The sequence below is a fragment of the Oncorhynchus mykiss genome, chromosome 10 (genome assembly GCF_057628025.1).
Source record: "Oncorhynchus mykiss isolate SJ-2025 chromosome 10, ASM5762802v1, whole genome shotgun sequence".
NCBI lineage: Eukaryota > Metazoa > Chordata > Actinopteri > Salmoniformes > Salmonidae > Oncorhynchus > Oncorhynchus mykiss.
Genome location: NC_143031.1, coordinates 82467136 through 82485585, shown reverse-complemented (window position 1 = coordinate 82485585; position 18450 = coordinate 82467136). Strand labels below are relative to the sequence as shown.

Here is an 18450-nt window from a genome sequence, read left to right as displayed (position 1 = left end):
ACCGTAAAGACAGTCGGTTACTGATCAACAACAACAAACACCGTAAAGACAGTCGGTTACTGATCAACAACAACAAACACCGTAAAGACAGTCGGTTACTGATCAACAACAACAAACACTGTAAAGACAGTCGGTTACTGATCAACAACAACAAACACCGTAAAGACAGTCGGTTACTGATCAACAACAACAAACACTGTAAAGACAGTCGGTTACTGATCAACAACAACAAACACTGTAAAGACAGTCTGTTACTGATCAACTCTGCTTTCTAATCTCCATTTGATCTGTTCTCTCCTCATCTCTTTATGTTGTTCATATTCTGTCTGTTTCCAGATCGATCTGTTTGTCTCTTCAGAAGAGAGAGATCACTAAATCACAGCACTAGATGTTCTTTCTGTTAGAGGAACGTGAGAGTCGTGTACCGCTAGCCAGACTAACGTCTCTTTTCTCACTCATCCTGCTCTTTCTCTCTCTCTCCACCCCTCCGCTCACTCTATCCATCTCTCCCTGTCCTCTATCCATCCCTCATCTCCGCTCTCTCTATCCATCTCTCTCCCTGTCCTCTATCCATCGCTCTCTCTCTCCAGGTGTCTCGTATGTTAGAGGAACACGAGTGGATCAGTCAGGAGAGAGGCCTGTTCGGCCAGCCCAACACGGGATACGACTTCAAGGTCAACAACCCTAAAGAGGCGGGCCAGAGGCTCAGGAAGCTGGAAGAGTCCAAGACACGACTGGAGAGATCTGTCAACAAGAGAGCCATGAACATGTTGAGTCAGGCTGAGGAGAGGGTGAGTTTGGGGAGGTGTGTTTTACATGTTGAGTCAGGCTGAGGAGAGGGTGAGTTTGGGGAGGTGTGTGTGGTCAGGCTGAGGAGAGGGGGAGTTTAGGGAGGTGTGTGTTACATGTTGAGTCAGGTTGAGGAGAGGGGGAGGTGTGTGTTACATGTTGAGTCAGGTTGAGGAGAGGGGGAGGTGTGTGTTACATGTAGAGTCAGGCTGAGGAGAGGGGGAGTTTAGGGAGGTGTGTGTTACATGTTGAGTCAGGTTGAGGAGAGGGGGAGGTGTGTGTTACATGTAGAGTCAGGCTGAGGAGAGGGGGAGTTTGGGGAGGTGTGTGTGGTCAGGCTGAGGAGAGGGTGCATTTGGGGAGGTGTGTGTTGCATGTTTAGTCAGGCTGAGGAGAGGATGAGTTTGGGGAGGTGTGTGTGGTCAGGCTGAGGAGAGGGTGAGTTTGGGGAGGTGTGTGTGGTCAGGCTGAGGAGAGGGGGAGTTTGGGGAGGTGTGTGTGGTCAGGCTGAGGAGAGGGGGAGTTTGGGGAGGTGTGTGTGTGGTCAGGCTGAGGAGAGGGTGAGTTTGGGGAGGTGTGTGTGGTCAGGCTGAGGAGAGGGGGAGTTTGGGGAGGTGTGTGTGTGGTCAGGCTGAGGAAAGGGTGAGTTTGGGGAGGTGTGTGTGGTCAGGCTGAGGAGAGGGAGGTGTGTGTGGTCAGGCTGAGGAGAGGGTGAGTTTGGGGATGTGTGTGTGTGTGTGGTCAGGCTGAGGAGAGGGTGAGTTTGGGGAGGTGTGTGTGTGTGTGGTCAGGCTGAGGAGAGGGGGAGTTTGGGGAGGTGTGTGTTACATGTTGAGTCTGGCTGAGGGGAGGTGTGTGTGGTCAGGCTGAGGAGAGGGTGAGTTTGGGGAGGTGTGTGTGGTCAGGCTGAGGAGAGGGTGAGTTTGGGGAGGTGTGTGTGGTCAGGCTGAGGAGAGGGTGAGTTTGGGGAGGTGTGTGTGGTCAGGCTGAGGAGAGGGTGAGTTTGGGGAGGTGTGTGTGGTCAGGCTGAGGAGAGGGTGAGTTTATGGAGGTGTGTGTTACATGTTGAGTCAGGCTGAGGAGAGGGTGAGTTTATGGAGGTGTGTGTTGAGTCAGGCTGAGGGTGAGTTTAGGGAGGTGTGTTGAGTCAGGCTGAGGAGAGGGTGAGTTTAGGGAGGTGTGTGTTGAGTCAGGCTGAGGGTGAGTTTAGGGAGGTGTGTTGAGTCAGGCTGAGGAGAGGGTGAGTTTGGGGAGGTGTGTGTTTCCTTTGGACCTTGTTGAGTCAGGCTGAGGAGAGGGTGTGTGTGTGTGTGTGTTTCCTTTGGACCTTGTATCAAATCTATTTTGATTCCTCTTCCTCTCTTGGGCCCTTCTCTAGGTTCTGGCAGATCTCAATAGGTAATGGTAGCTTTGATATGATTGGAGGAGAGTTGAGAACGTGACCCTTGACCCTGTTTTTGCCCTAACTTCCATCAGTATAATGACCTGATGAAGAAGAAGAGGATCGTAGAGAATGACAAGTCTAAGATCCTCCAGACCATAGAGGAGCTGGACCAGAAGAAGAAGGAGGCCCTCAACATCGCCTGGCAGAAGGTCTGTCTGTCTGCCTGTCTGTCTGTCTCTGTCTGCCTGGCAGAAGGTCTGTCTGTCTGCCTGCCTCTGTCTGCCTGGCAGAAGGTCTGCCTGCCTCTGTCTGTCTGCCTGGCAGAAGGTTTGTCTGCCTGCCTGGCAGAAGGTCTGTCTCTGTCTGCCTGGCAGAAGGTCTGTCTGTCTGCCTGCCTGGCAGAAGGTCTGTCTGTCTGTCTCTGTCTGCCTGCCTGGCAGAAGGTCTGTCTGTCTCTGATGTGTCTGCCTGGCAGAAGGTCTGTCTGTCTCTGTGTCTGCCTGGCAGAAGGTCTGTCTGTTTCTGATGTGTCTGCCTGGCAGAAGGTCTGTCTGTGTCTGTCTGTCAGAAGGTCTGTCTGTCTCTGTCTGCCTGTTTCTGATGTGTCTGCCTGGCAGAAGGTCTGTCTGTCTGCCTGCCTGTCTGCCTGCCTGGCAGAAGGTCTGTCTGTCAGAAGGTCTGTCTGTCTCTGTCTGCCTGTTTCTGATGTGTCTGCCTGGCAGAAGGTATGTCTGTCTGCCTGGTAGAAGGTCTGTCTGTCTCTGTCTGCCTGGCAGAAGGTCTCTGTCTCTGTGTGTCTGATAATTGTCTTAATGATACAGGACCATTTTGATGTGAAAACAGGTTGTGGTAAAAAGACACGACTGTTAGTGACATCACCAGACTGTTAGTGACATCACCAGACTGTTAGTGACATCACCAGACTGTTAGTGACATCACCAGACTGTTAGTGACATCAGCAGACTTAGTGACATCAGCAGACTGTGTTGGTGACATCACCAGACTGTTAGTGACATCAGCAGACTGTTGGTGACATCAGCAGACTGTGTTGGTGACATCACTAGACTGTTAGTCCTCTGAGACAAAGACATTATTTCTAGAAGCTAACAGGAAGCGAAGTATTCTGGTCTCTGGCAAAATGACTCAAACTCTCCTGTCTCGTTCTCCTGTCTCTGTCTCCTCGGTGTCCTCTCTGTCTCCTGTCGTTCTCCTGTCTCTGTCTCCTCTCGGTCTCCTGTCTCTGTCTCGTCTCTGTCTCCTGTTGTTCTCCTGTCTCCTCGGTCTCCTGTCTCTGTCTCCTCTCGTTCTCCTGTCTCCTCTCTGTCTCCTGTTGTTCTCCTGTCTCCTCTCGGTCTCCTGTTGTTCTCCTGTCTCTGTCTCCTCTCGGTCTCCTGTCTCTGTCCCCTGTCTCCTCTACAAATGTGTGTCTCCAGGTGAATAAAGACTTTGGCAGTATCTTCTCCACCCTGCTGCCGGGGGCTGATGCCCGTCTGGCCCCTCCTGAGGGCTGCGGGGCCTTAGAGGGCCTGGAGTTCAAGGTGGCTCTGGGAAACACGTGGAAGGAGAACCTCACTGAACTCAGCGGAGGACAGAGGTACGGGGAGATCAATTTAATCATTAACTGATTGGTTATTGATACATACAGTGTGTGTGTTAGACTTGTGCTACTAATTTCCAGTTTACTAAACCTCTGCAAACACAATGGTCGTTTACCCAGATCAGCTCTGGGGGGAAAAAATCTGATATGATTTGGCCAAAACATCAATTGGTGTGAAAAATATCAGAATTGTACTGCCTGTGTACGCGCAGCCAGAAGATGTCAAAGGTCAGATGATGGATTAAGACGGCTCTTTTGATTGGCTAGTGATCAGTAACACCATCTTTGATTCTATTGAAGTGGACTCCGGTGAACAGAATGGTCCTCTCTGGCCGAACGCGCGTGTAACTGTGTGTATTGGACCACGTTATAGTTTTATTCTAAAATTGATTTAAAAAAATAACATTCTCATCCATCTACACACACTAGCCCATAATGTGACAAAGCAAAAACAGTTTTTTTTAGGAATGTTTGCAAATAATAAAAATAAAAAATAAAAATCTGAATTATCCTATTTTACATAAGTATTCAGACTCAAATCAAATCAAATTTTATTTGTCACATACACATGGTTAGCAGTTGTTAATGCGAGTGTAGCGAAATGCTTGTGCTTCTAGTTCCGACAATGCAGTAATAACAAGTAATCTAACTAACAATTCCAAAACTACTGTCTTGTACACAGTGTAAGGGGATAAAGAATATGTACATAAGGATATATGAATGAGTGATGGTACAGAGCAGCATAGGCAAGATACAGTAGATGGTATCGGGTACAGTATGTACAAATGAGATGAGTATGTAAACAAAGTGGCATAGTATAGTATAAAGTGGCTAGTGATACATGTATTACATAAGGATACAGTCGATGATATAGAGTACAGTATATACGTATGCATATGAGATGAATAATGTAGGGTAAGTAACATTATATTAGGTAGCATTGTTTAAAGTGGCTAGTGATATATTTACATCATTTCCCATCAATTCCCATTATTAAAGTGGCTGGAGTTGAGTCAGTGTCAGTGTGTTGGCAGCAGCCACTCAGTGTTAGTGGTGGCTGTTTAACAGTCTGATGGCCTTGAGATAGAAGCTGTTTTTCAGTCTCTCGGTCCCAGCTTTGATGCACCTGTACTGACCTCGCCTTCTGGATGATAGCGGGGTGAACAGGCAGTGGCTTGGGTGGTTGTTGTCCTTGATGATCTTTATGGCCTTCCTGTGACATCGGGTGGTGTAGGTGTCCTGGAGGGCAGGTAGTTTGCTCCCGGTGATGCGTTGTGCAGACCTCACTACCCTCTGGAGAGCCTTACGGTTGAGGGCGGTGCAGTTGCCATACCAGGCGGTGATACAGCCCGCCAGGATGCTCTCGATTGTGCATCTGTAGAAGTTTGTGAGTGCTTTTGGTGACAAGCCGAATTTCTTCAGCCTCCTGAGGTTGAAGAGGCGCTGCTGCGCCTTCTTCACAATGCTGTCTGTGTGAGTGGACCAATTCAGTTTGTCTGTGATGTGTATGCCGAGGAACCTAAAACTTGCTACCCTCTCCACTACTGTTCCATCGATGTGGATAGGGGGGTGTTCCCTCTGCTGTTTCCTGAAGTCCACAATCATCTCCTTAGTTTTGTTGACGTTGAGTGTGAGGTTATTTTCCTGACACCACACTCCGAGGGCCCTCACCTCCTCCCTGTAGGCCGTCTCATCGTTGTTGGTAAGTTGTTGTTGACTCTTTGCTGTGAGACTTGAAATTGAGCTCAGGTGCATCCTGTTTCTACAACTTGATTGGACATGATTTGAGAAGGCACACACCTGTCTATATAAAGGTCCCACAGTTGACAGTGCATGTCTGAGCCAAAACCAAGCCATGAGGTCGAAGGAATTATCCGTAGAGCTCCAAGACAGGATTGTGTCGAGGCACAGATCTGGGGAAGGGTACCAAAACATTTCTGCAGCATTGAAGGTCCCCAAGAACACAGTGGCCTCCATCATTCTTAAAATTAAGACCCTTGGAACCACCACGATTCTTCCTAGAACTGGTTGCCTGGCCAAACTGACCAATCGAGGGAGAAGGGCTTTGGTCCGGGAGGTGACAAAGAACCCAATGGTCACTCTGACAGAGCTCCAGAGTTCCTCTGTGGAGATGGGAGAACCTTCCAGAAGGACAACCATCTCTGCAGCACTCCACCAATCAGGCCTTTATGGTAGAGAGGTCAAACGGAAGCCACTCCTCAGTAAAAGGCACATGACAGCCCACTCGGTGTTTGCCTAAAGACTCTCAGACCATGAACAAGATTCTCTGGTGAAGCCAAGATTGGACTCTTTGGCCTGAATGCCAAGCGTCACGTCTGGAGGAAACCTGGTTCCATCCCTACGGTGAAGCATGGTGGTGGCAGCATCATGCTGTAGGGACTGGGAGACTAGTCAGGATCGAGGGAAAGATGAATGGAGGAAAGTACAGAGAGATCCTTGATGAAAACCTGCTACAGAGCGCTCAGAACCTCAGACTGGGGTGAAGGTTCACCTTCCAACAGGACAACGACCATAAGCACACAGCCAAGACAGCGCAGGAGTGGCTTCGGGACAAGTCTCTGAATGTCCTTGAGTGGCCCAGTCAGAGCCTGGACTTGAACATCTCTGCAGAGACCTAAAAAATAGCTGTGCAGCAACACTCCCCATCCAACCTGACCGAGCTTGAGAGGATCTGCAGAGAAGAATGGGAGAAACTCCCCAAATACAGGTGTGCCGAGCTGGTAGCGTCATGCCCAAGAAGACCTGAGGCTGTAATCGCTGCCAAAAGGTGCTTCAACAAAGTACTGAGTAAAGGGTCTGAATACTTATGCAAATGTGGTATTTTCTTTTTTTAATAAATTAATAAATTTGCACAAAAGGTTTTTGTGATGTCATTACAGGGTATTGTGTTGAGGAAAAAATAAACAATATAATCCATTTTAGAGTAAGGCTGTAACGTAACAAGGGTCTGAATGCACTGCAACTGTGTTCCAGGTCTCTGGTGGCCATGTTGCTGTTTAAACCTGTGTGTTCCAGGTCTCTGGTGGCCATGTTGCTGTTTAAACCTGTGTGTTCCAGGTCTCTGGTGGCCATGTTGCTGTTTAAACCTGTGTTCCAGGTCTCTGGTAGCCTTGTCTCTGATCCTGGCCATGTTGCTGTTTAAACCTGTGTTCCAGGTCTCTGGTGGCCATGTTGCTGTTTAAACCTGTGTTCCAGGTCTCTGGTAGCCTTGTCTCTGATCCTGGCCATGTTGCTGTTTAAACCTGTGTTCCAGGTCTCTGGTGGCCATGTTGCTGTTTAAACCTGTGTGTTCCAGGTCTCTGGTGGCCATGTTGCTGTTTAAACCTGTGTGTTCCAGGTCTCTGGTGGCCATGTTGCTGTTTAAACCTGTGTTCCAGGTCTCTGGTAGCCTTGTCTCTGATCCTGGCCATGTTGCTGTTTAAACCTGTGTTCCAGGTCTCTGGTGGCCATGTTGCTGTTTAAACCTGTGTTCCAGGTCTCTGGTAGCCTTGTCTCTGATCCTGGCCATGTTGCTGTTTAAACCTGTGTTCCAGGTCTCTGGTGGCCATGTTGCTGTTTAAACCTGTGTGTTCCAGGTCTCTGGTGGCCATGTTGCTGTTTAAACCTGTGTGTTCCAGGTCTCTGGTGGCCATGTTGCTGTTTAAACCTGTGTTCCAGGTCTCTGGTAGCCTTGTCTCTGATCCTGGCCATGTTGCTGTTTAAACCTGTGTTCCAGGTCTCTGGTAGCCTTGTCTCTGATCCTGGCATGTTGCTGTTTAAACCTGTGTGTTCCAGGTCTCTGGTAGCCTTGTCTCTGATCCTGGCCATGTTGCTGTTTTAACCCTGTGTTCCAGGTCTCTGGTAGCCTTGTCTCTGATCCTGGCCATGTTGCTGTTTAAACCTGTGTTCCAGGTCTCTGATCCTGGCCATGTTGCTGTTTAAACCTGTGTGTTCCAGGTCTCTGGTAGCCTTGTCTCTGATCCTGGCCATGTTGCTGTTTAAACCTGTGTTCCAGGTCTCTGGTGGCCTTGTCTCTGATCCTGGCCATGCTGCTGTTTAAACCTGTGTTCCAGGTCTCTGGTAGCCTTGTCTCTGATCCTGGCCATGCTGCTGTTTAAACCTGTGTTCCAGGTCTCTGGTGGCCTTGTCTCTGATCCTGTGTGTTCCAGGTCTCTGATCCTGGCCATGTTGCTGTTTAAACCTGTGTGTTCCAGGTCTCTGGTGGCCATGTTGCTGTTTAAACCTGTGTTCCAGGTCTCTGGTAGCCTTGTCTCTGATCCTGGCCATGTTGCTGTTTTAAACCTGTGTTCCAGGTCTCTGGTAGCCTTGTTGCTGTTTAAACCTGTGTTCCAGGTCTCTGATCCTGGCCATGGTGCTGTTTAAACCTGTGTGTTCCAGGTCTCTGGTAGCCTTGTCTCTGATCCTGGCCATGTTGCTGTTTAAACCTGTGTTCCAGGTCTCTGGTGGCCTTGTCTCTGATCCTGGCCATGCTGCTGTTTAAACCTGTGTTCCAGGTCTCTGGTAGCCTTGTCTCTGATCCTGGCCATGCTGCTGTTTAAACTTGTGTTCCAGGTCTCTGGTAGCTTTGTCTCTGTTTAAACCTGTGTTCCAGGTCTCTGGTAGCCTTGTCTCTGATCCTGGCCATGCTCCTGTTTAAACCTGTGTTCCAGGTCTCTGGTAGCCTTGTCTCTGATCCTGGCCATGCTGCTGTTTAAACCTGCTCCCATCTACATCTTGGACGAAGTGGATGCTGCCCTGGACCTCTCACACACACAGAACATAGGACAGATGTTGAGGACACACTTCACACACTCCCAGGTAACACACCAGTCCTACACACACTGGGGGCAGGGTAGCCTAGTGGTTAGAGTGTGGAGGAGGTAGGACACACTCCCAGGTAACACACCAGTCCTACACACACTGGGGGGGCAGGGTAGCCTAGTGGTTAGAGTGTAGAGGAGGTAGGACATACTCCCAGGTAACACACCAGTCCTACACACACTGGGGGGGCAGGGTAGCCTAGTAACCGTAAAGGTTGCAAGATCATATCCCCCGAGCTGACAAGGTAAACACCTGTCATTCTGCCCCTGAAACAAGGCAGTTAACCCACTGTTCCTAGTCCGTCGTTGTAAATAAGAATTTGTTCTTAACTGACTTGCCTGGTAAAATAAAACTTGTTAACAGAACCCATTTAGTCTCGGTTTCATAAATGTATTTTTCCAGTCTCTCTCTAAAGCTGTTTCTCCTCTCTGTAGTTTGTGGTGGTCTCTCTGAAGGATGGCATGTTCACCAACGCCAACGTTCTGTTCAAGACCAAGTTTGTAGACGGGGTGTCTGCCGTGTCCCGTACCACCCAGGCCCAACCAGACCAGAACAAGGGGCCGCGGAAAGGCCCGTCTCATCGGCCGCAGGCACAAAAAAGAATCGCTTAACTAGTTCATGTCTGTAGCTAGCTAGAGAGGCTAACTGATGTTTCTACGTGTCTTATTTGTCCTTATGTACGTTAAGGTCATCACTAAAAGCCTTTCTACGATTATTTAATTGTCCGTTCCACTAGCCGTCTGGCTTAACATGAATCCTGCATATAGCAATTCTTCTGTCCTTGTTTTCAGATGTTTGTGTGTCTGAAATATACTGTTGTACACCATGTATTTTAATGTCTTGTTGTTTAAAATAAAAAGTCCCTTTCACAAACACAGTCTGGCGTAGTTTAAAACCCAAATAATGACGTCTTCAAAGCTCAAGGTTGTTTATTTATTTTGGAGACAAATTCACAAGAATTACATGCCTCACACCAACCGACCCCCACTGTTCATTGTTGGGTTTTTAAATCAACATGGCTGAAAATATATTTTTTTACACATGCAAACTGGGGGAGAGAAAAGTAATTACCAAGTTCAGACAGAGAAACATCACTGGTCACCAACTCTAGTTCTGAAGAGCTCCAGAGGTAGGTGCAGGCTTTTAGTCCAACCCAGCACCAGTTAACATCAAGACCAGTGCTGGACTTAGGCAGGAGTTCACCAGAATATCAACAGTATTGTGGAGCTCCGACACCTATTTCAGTCCAAACCGTGATAAGTGTTGGGCTGGAACAAAAGCCTGCTCACACTGTAGATCAGGGGTGTTCATCTCATTCCACGGAGGACCATAATGGGGCGACAGGGTAGCCTAGTGGTTAGAGCATTGGACTTGTAACCGAAAGGTTGCAAGTTCAAATCCCCGAGCAGTTAACCCACTGTTCCTAGGCCGTCATTGAAAATAAGAATTTGTTCTTAACTGACTTGCCTAGTAAAATAAAAAATAAATGTCCACAGGTTTCTCCCCTTTCAATTAAAGACCTGGAGGTGAGGAGAGTTCCTTACTAAGCCCTGGAGAACCAGGTGAGGGGAGGTCCTTACTAATTAGTGACCTAATTAGAGGGAGAAGCCCTCTGTGGAATGAGCTGATTGGCTGGAACAACAGCCAATGTGTTAAATAAAGTTGCAGTCTCCTCCTGGGTTTACATTCCAAATGGCAACCCCTTAGTGTTTAGGGAGTAAGGGCACCATGTGGGACGTACATTGTAGTTCATCAGTAGGGGTGTACTGTACTGGCTGCTGTAGGAGAGAAAGGACAAACACAGGACAAATCCCCAACGCCTCCAGGTTCCCAAACTGCCCGGGACTTGTTTATTGTAAAGAAAACCCACCATAACTGATTTTAGTTTGGGAAATCTATTCCAAAGCCTCCCAAGAGATGCATGTGATCCTTTACAAATCCAAACAAGATTTTAAAATGGATGTTTTTAGTCAATTATAAATCATTGTGATCTTATCTGCTCAAGAAAAAAATTATAAATTGTCCCGCGGCTGAATCTAGTTGATGATCCCTGGACGACAGTAGTGCACTACTTCAGAGCAGAGAATCCTATGGGACCTGGTCAACAGTAGTGCACTACTTTAGAGCAGAGAATCCTATGGGACCTGGTCAACAGTAGTGCACTACTTCAGAGCAGAGAATCCTATGGGATCTGGTCAACAGTAGTGCACTACTTCAGAGCAGAGAATCCTATGGGACCTGGTCAACAGTAGTGCACTACTTCAGAGAATCCTATGGGACCTGGTCAACAGTAGTGCACTACTTCAGAGCAGAGAATCCTATGGGACCTGGTCAACAGTAGTGCACTACTTCAGAGAATCCTATGGGACCTGGTCAACAGTAGTGCACTACTTCAGAGAATCCTATGGGACCTGGTCAACAGTAGTGCACTACATCAGAGCAGAGAATCCTATGGGATCTGGTCAACAGTAGTGCACTACTTCAGAGCAGAGAATCCTATGGGATCTGGTCAACAGTAGTGCACTACTTCAGAGCAGAGAATCCTATGGGATCTGGTCAACAGTAGTGCACTACTTCAGAGAATCCTATGGGATCTGGTCAACAGTAGTGCACTACTTCAGAGAATCCTATGGGATCTGGTCAACAGTAGTGCACTACTTCAGAGAATCCTATGGGATCTGGTCGACAGTAGTGCACTACTTTAGAGAATCCTATGGGATCTGGTCAACAGTAGTGCACTACTTCAGAGAATCCTATGGGACCTGGTCAACAGTAGTGCACTACTTCAGAGCTGAGAATCCTATGGGACCTGGTCAACAGTAGTGCACTACTTCAGAGCAGAGAATCCTATGGGATCTGGTCAACAGTAGTGCACTACTTCAGAGAATCCTATGGGATCTGGTCAACAGTAGTGCACTACTTCAGAGAATCCTATGGGACCTGGTCAACAGTAGTGCACTACTTCAGAGAATCCTATGGGATCTGGTCAACAGTAGTGCACTACTTCAGAGAATCCTATGGGACCTGGTCAACAGTAGTGCACTACTTCAGAGAATCCTATGGGATCTGGTCAACAGTAGTGCACTACTTCAGAGAATCCTATGGGACCTGGTCAACAGTAGTGCACTACTTCAGAGCAGAGAATCCTATGGGATCTGGTCAACAGTAGTGCACTACTTCAGAGAATCCTATGGGATCTGGTCAACAGTAGTGCACTACTTTAGAGAATCCTATGGGATCTGGTCAACAGTAGTGCACTACTTCAGAGAATCCTATGGGATCTGGTCAACAGTAGTGCACTACTTCAGAGCAGAGAATCCTATGGGATCTGGTCAACAGTAGTGCACTACTTCAGAGAATCCTATGGGACCTGGTCAACAGTAGTGCACTACTTCAGAGAATCCTATGGGATCTGGTCAACAGTAGTGCACTACTTCAGAGAATCCTATGGGACCTGGTCAACAGTAGTGCACTACTTCAGAGAATCCTATGGGACCTGGTCAACAGTAGTGCACTACTTCAGAGAATCCTATGGGATCTGGTCAACAGTAGTGCACTACTTCAGAGAATCCTATGGGATCTGGTCAACAGTAGTGCACTACTTCAGAGAATCCTATGGGACCTGGTCAACAGTAGTGCACTACTTCAGAGAATCCTATGGGATCTGGTCAACAGTAGTGCACTACTTTAGAGAATCCTATGGGATCTGGTCAACAGTAGTGCACTACTTCAGAGAATCCTATGGGACCTGGTCAACAGTAGTGCACTACTTCAGAGAATCCTATGGGACCTGGTCAACAGTAGTGCACTACTTCAGAGAATCCTATGGGACCTGGTCAACAGTAGTGCACTATATAGGGAATAGGGTGCTGTTTGTTTACATAGTGAGTTGATATGGCAATTATAAATGACCCAGCCAGCCGTCCACCCATTGACACAATACACATAATAATCATCAGATCTGGGGTGTGTATTCAAGGTTGACTAGGTGTGTGTGTGTGTGTTCAGGGTTGACTCTGGATGTTCCTCCGTAGTTCCTGGGCCTTGTCTCGTAGGTCAGGTCTGCTGTCTGTCTGCAGGGTGGACAGTGAACGCTGCAGCTGTTCGCGACTCTTTCCCGAGACACACTCCCACTGACCGCTCTCTGCAACGACACACACAATGTCCCCTTCAGGCTCTAGGAGGGGAGACACACTGTCCCCTTCAGGGTCTAGGAGGGGACACAATCTGTCCCCCTCGGGGTCCATGAGGGGAGAAAATGAATCCCCTTCAGAGGAGATAAATAGTTTTCAAACAGAAGATGACGCAGTGATCATGAATATATTTTGTTCTCAAATGTTGCCTCAGGTTTGAGTAAAATGACCTCCTAGAGATTGTGCTTCAAAATTCAACTCAAACATAGTCCTATATTCTAGGCATGGAAGGTCAAGTCCTGCACACTGGTGCTTTTACTTCCTGGGTTAAAGACCCCCTTTAGAAGAGTTGAGAGAAGTGGGACTAGTCATTTATCCCCGTAAACAGACGGAACGAAGACTCACCTCCTGTCCTCTTTTACTTCCTGGGTTAAAGACCCCCTTTAGAAGAGTTGAGAGAAGTGGGACTAGTCATTTATCCCCGTAAACAGACGGAACGAAGACTCACCTCCTGTCCTCTTTTACTTCCTGGGTTAAAGACCCCCTTTAGAAGAGTTGAGAGAAGTGGGACTAGTCATTTAGCCCCGTAAACAGACGGAACGGAGACTCACCTCCTGTCCTCTTTTACTTCCTGGGTTAAAGACCCCCCTTTAGAAGAGTTGAGAGAAGTGGGACTAGTCATTCAGCCCCGTAAACAGACGGAACGGAGACTCACCTCCTGTCCTCTTTTACTTCCTGGGTTAAAGACCCCCCTTTAGAAGAGTTGAGAGAAGTGGGACTAGTCATTTATCCCCGTAAACAGACGGAACGAAGACTCACCTCCTGTCCTCTTCACCAGCAGTTCCACAACAGACAACGCTTCGGTCCTCACAGAGGAGTAACTCTTATTCTCTACAGGAGGAAACATTTTAAATAAAAACATTGTGAAATCTTTCTAATAAGAAACATCTAGGATCAGTTTCCCCACACCCGGATTAAAGCTACACCTGGATTAAAAAAAAATCATGATTTACTCAAAAAGTTAAATGTTACCCAGTGGCTGTGTGAGAGCAGTGTACAGGTCTTCCCTAGTAGGTGTGTGAGCAGTGTACAGGTCTTCCCTAGTGGGTGTGTGAGAGCAGTGTACAAGTCTTCCCTAGTGGGTGTGTGAGAGCAGTGTACAAGTCTTCCCTAGTGGGTGTGTGAGAGCAGTGTACAGGTCTTCCCTAGTGGGTGTGAGCGCAGTCTTCAGGTCTTCCCTAGTGGGTGTGAGCGCAGTCTTCAGGTCTTCCCTAATGGTGTGAGAGAGCAGTGTACAGGTCTTCCCTAGTAGGTGTGTGTACAGGTCTTCCCTAGTGGGTGTGTGAGAGCAGTGTACAGGTCTTCCCTAGTAGGTGTGTGAGCAGTGTACAGGTCTTCCCTAGTGGGTGTGTGAGAGCAGTGTACAGGTCTTCCCTAGTAGGTGTGTGAGCAGTGTACAGGTCTTCCCTAGTGGGTGTGTGAGAGCAGTGTACAAGTCTTCCCTAGTGGGTGTGTGAGAGCAGTGTACAAGTCTTCCCTAGTGGGTGTGTGAGAGCAGTGTACAAGTCTTCCCTAGTGGGTGTGTGTGAGAGCAGTGTACAAGTCTTCCCTAATGGTGTGAGAGAGCAGTGTACAGGTCTTCCCTAGTGGGTGTGTGAGAGCAGTGTACAGGTCTTCCCTAGTGGGTGTGTGAGAGCAGTGTTCAGGTCTTCCCTAGTGGGTGTGTGAGAGCAGTGTACAGGTCTTCCCTAGTGTGAGAGCAGTGTACATGTCTTACCTAGTGGGTGTGTGAGAGCAGTGTTCAGGTCTTCCCTAGTGGGTATGGGAGAGTGCAGTGTACAGGTCTTACCTAGTGGGTATGTGAGTGCGCTGCATGTCTCTGTGAGAATAAGGGACAAGGCTGTGAAGTTCTGGTTGTCTTTCTCTTTCTCCAACAGTAGCAACCTACACAGGAAGGAACAACAAGAGAAAATCATTCATCAAATCAGATGGAGAACAACATGTACCAGTCAGAAAGGACAGGATAGGCATGGCAGCCTCTCCACCTCGCCCTCCGATAGGCATGGCAGCATCTCCACCTCGCCCTCCGATAGGCTAGAAATATGTTTTAAGTCTTTCAGATCTAGATAGGCGTAGAACAGGGCTCTCCAACCCTGTTCCTGTAGAGAAGCCCTCCTGTAGGTTTTAACTCCAACCCTGTTCCTGTAGAGAGACCCTGCTGTAGGTTTTAACTCCAACCCTGTTCCTGGAGAGAGACCCTCCTGTAGGTTAACTCCAACCCTGTTCCTGTAGAGAGACCCTCCCGTAGAGAGACCCTCCCGTAGAGAGACCCTCCACAACCTTCATAGACTGTGTGTTTGTTTCCTTACCTCTGGAAGTACGTCTTCATAGACTGTAGCACCCCCACCTGGACCCTCCATGTACTGAGTTTCAACCTCTCACACATCAGACAGCACAGGTCCAACTGGAAACGCTCTGGGAACACAGAAGAGACACAGCATTAAACACACAGTACTACAATACAATCACTTCTGATTAAATCACCTTATTGTTTTGGCTTCTATTGAAATTAGACCAAAACATTTACAAATCTCACCCTGGGTTTGTGCGGTCGTTGGGCCAGTCAGAACCTTACCCTGGGTTTGTGCTGCCGTTGGGCCAGTCAGAACCTTACCCTGGGTTTGTGTGTTGTTGGGCCAGTCAGAACCTTACCCTGGGTTTGTGCCGTCGTTGGGCCAGTCAGAACCTTACCCTGGGTTTGTGTGTTGTTGGGCCAGTCAGAACCTTACCTTGGGTTTGTGTGTTGTTGGGCCAGTCAGAACCTTACCCTGGGTTTGTGTGTTGTTGGGCCAGGTCTTGCCCAGCGTCTGGAAGGCACAGAGTAGAGCTTCAGTCTGCAGCTCCTTCTCCTTCTCATCCCGATCGTCATCACTATCATGTCTCAACCTCGAAGTTGCTGCAGAGTTCTGTAACACAGGATCAGACATCACACATTTTGGACCAATCGATAGAACACTGATGTCATAAAGGAGAAATACAAACTCTGTCCATCTCACCTTCTTAATGAGTGGTATGAGTATGTCTGCCATATCACTGAAGCGGTCTTCCTGTGTGGCCTGCAGGACGTCAGCAGCACAGCCCAGGGCAGCCATCTTGTAGACCAGGTTGTCTTTACGACACTCCTTCAACACCAGATCAATCACCTCTGGTACACTGGGCTGGCCCGGGGAGGACTTCTGGAGTTCACCACTAACACACAACATCCCCATTAACACACAACATCCCCATTAACACACAACATCCCCATTATCACCTCTGGTACACTGGGCTGGCCCGGGGAGGACTTCTGGAGTTCACCACTAACACACATCATCACCAACACCCCCCTCCTCATCCTCACCAACATCCCCCTCCTAATTCTCACCAACATCCCCCTCCTCATTCTCACCAACATCCCCCTCCTCATTCTCACCAACTTCCCCTCCCCATTCTCACCAACATCCCCCTCCCCATTATCACCAACATCCTCCTCCCCATTCTCACCAACATCCCCCTCATTCTCACCAACATCCCCCTCATTCTCACCAACATCCCCCTCATTCTCACCAACATCCCCCTCCCCATTCTCACCAACATCCCCCTCATTTTCACCAACCTCCCCATTATCACCAACATCCCCATTATCACCAACATCCCCATTATCACCAACATCCCCATTATCACCAACATCCTCATCACAGGGACAAGAGACAGACAGACTGCTCCTAGTGTCAGAAGGAGAGACAGACTGCTCCTAATGTCAGAAGGAGAGACAGACTGCTCCTAGTGTCAGAAGGAGAGACAGACTGCTCCTAGTGTCAGAAGGAGAGACAGACTGCTCCTAGTGTCAGAAGGAGAGACAGACTGCTCCTAGTGTCAGAAGGAGAGACAGACTGCTCCTAATGTCAGAAGGAGAGACAGACTGCTCCTAGTGTCAGAAGGAGAGACAGACTGCTCCTAGTGTCAGAAGGAGAGACAGACTGCTCCTAGTGTCAGAAGGAGAGGCAGACTGCTCCTAGTGTCAGAAGGAGAGGAGAAACCGTACAGACAGACTGCTCCTAGTGTCAGAAGGAGAGGAGAAACCGTACCTGCACTTAGACACAACAGAGCCGATTGCGTTCAACAGCTCCTCCTGTGGACAAACAAACAACTGGTGTGAGAAGACATCTGTACAAAAACACTAGACACAAACAACTGGTGTGAGAAGACATCTGTACTAAACACTAGACACAAACAACTGGAGTGAGAAGACATCTCTGTACTAAACACTAGACACAAGTTGGTCAAATTAATTACAACCTCATCTCTTATAAGCACCCCCCCCTCTACTGACCACTTTATCACACACACACACACACCTTTCCAGTCCAGGTGCGTCCAACCAGTCCCTGCAGTAGAGCGGACAACACCATACCCAGGTGAGGGGCGACCAGAGAACCCGTCTGTTGCTTAGCGATGGACGCCATGGCAGCCGCGCCCTGGGCCTTCATCTTCCACGACTGGGACTGCAAGGCCTTCTGGGTAATGTCGATCAGCTCCGTCATGTAGAGGCGGATGCCCCCAAAGCTTCCTGGAAGACGACGGCGAGAGGTCAGGGGTTGAAAAGGTCAAAGTGTTTGGTCTTTCCTATTGATTTATTGTTAACCTCTGTCTTCGTGGTATCCAAGTGGTAGTCAGAGGAAGGCCCTAAAAATGGTCAACGACCCCAGCCATAGACTGTTCTCTCTACTACCGCACGGCAAGCGGTACTGGAGTGCCAAGTCTAGGACAAAAAGGCTTCTCAACAGTTTTTACCCCCAAGCCATAAAACTCCTAAACAGGTAATCAAATGGCTACCTGGACTATTTGCATTGTGTGCCCCCCCCAACCCCTCTTTTACGCTGCTGCTACTCTCTGTTCTTCATATATGCAGAGTCACTTTAACTATACATTCATGTACATACTACCTCAATTGGGCCGACCAACCAGTGCTCCAACACATTGGCTAACTGGGCTATCTGCATTGTGTCCCACCACCCACCAACCCCTCTTTTACGCTACTGCTACTCTCTGTTCATCATATATGCACAGTTACTTTAACTTCTCTAGGGAGGGAGCAGCATTCAGAATTTTGGATGAAAAGCGTGCCCAAATTAAACTGCCTGCTACTCAGGCCCAGACGCTAGGATATGCATATAATTGGTAGAGTTGGATAGAAAACACTCCAAAGTTTCCAAAACAGTTTGAATAATGTCTGTGAGTATAACAGAACTGATATGGCAGGCGAAAACCTGAGGAAAATCCATCCAGGAAGGACTATTATTTTGAAAGGCTGTTTTTCCATTGAAAGCCTATTCACCATACAAAGACTTAGGACCCAGTTCACGATCTCTATGGCTTCCACTACATGTGGCCAGTCTTTAGGCATTGTTTCAGGCTTTTACTCTGAAAAATGAGTGAGATACAGCACTTTCAAATGAGAGGACAGTGGACATTTCCAGCCATGAGTCCGGGAGAGAGCCTTTCTGGTTTCTCCTTTTCTATTGACGAGGCTTTTGTCCGGTTGAAATATTATTGATAATTTATGACAAAAACAACCCGAGGATTGATTTTAAACATCGTTTGACATGTTTCTACTAACTTTTATTGTACTTTTTTGACTTTTCGTCTGTCTGTTGAGAGCGCGCATTTGTGCCTTTTGGATTTCT

The 18450-nt window shown here is 48.1% G+C and overlaps 2 protein-coding genes across 8 annotated transcripts in view; one reads left to right on the top strand and one right to left on the bottom strand.

Moving 5' to 3' along the window:
- Positions 1–9464, top strand: part of LOC110498601 (structural maintenance of chromosomes protein 2) — a 46242-nt gene extending 36778 nt beyond the window's left edge. Inside the window, exons 23-27 of one of the 4 annotated variants that reach the window (XR_016483968.1) lie at positions 591–791; positions 2266–2382; positions 3607–3767; positions 8383–8588; positions 9026–9464. Coding sequence is in view for 3 of the 4 variants with exons in the window: in XM_090188124.1 (XP_090044250.1) it covers positions 591–791; positions 2266–2382; positions 3607–3767; positions 8441–8588; positions 9026–9202 (804 nt within the window). In the remaining variant the exon portion in view is untranslated. Of the gene's footprint in view, positions 1–590; positions 792–2265; positions 2383–3606; positions 3768–6888; positions 6989–7843; positions 8169–8382; positions 8589–9025 lie in introns of those variants that run through there. The other 3 variants (XM_090188124.1, XM_090188125.1, XM_090188126.1) reach the window with 3 other exon arrangements.
- Positions 9465–9502: 38 nt separating this feature from the next.
- Positions 9503–18450, bottom strand: part of LOC149980501 (proteasome adapter and scaffold protein ECM29-like) — a 59023-nt gene continuing 50075 nt past the window's right edge. Inside the window, exons 39-47 of one of the 4 annotated variants that reach the window (XM_090188119.1) lie at positions 17122–17333; positions 16852–16895; positions 15781–15973; positions 15552–15690; positions 15094–15199; positions 14574–14668; positions 13544–13615; positions 12424–12735; positions 9503–11049 (exon numbers count right to left, since the gene is read on the bottom strand). In XM_090188119.1, coding sequence (XP_090044245.1) covers positions 12596–12735; positions 13544–13615; positions 14574–14668; positions 15094–15199; positions 15552–15690; positions 15781–15973; positions 16852–16895; positions 17122–17333 — 1001 coding nt within the window. In that variant the 3' untranslated portion in view covers positions 9503–11049; positions 12424–12595. Of the gene's footprint in view, positions 11050–12423; positions 12736–13543; positions 13616–14573; positions 14669–15093; positions 15200–15551; positions 15691–15780; positions 16084–16851; positions 16896–17121; positions 17334–18450 lie in introns of those variants that run through there. The other 3 variants (XM_090188120.1, XM_090188122.1, XM_090188121.1) reach the window with 3 other exon arrangements.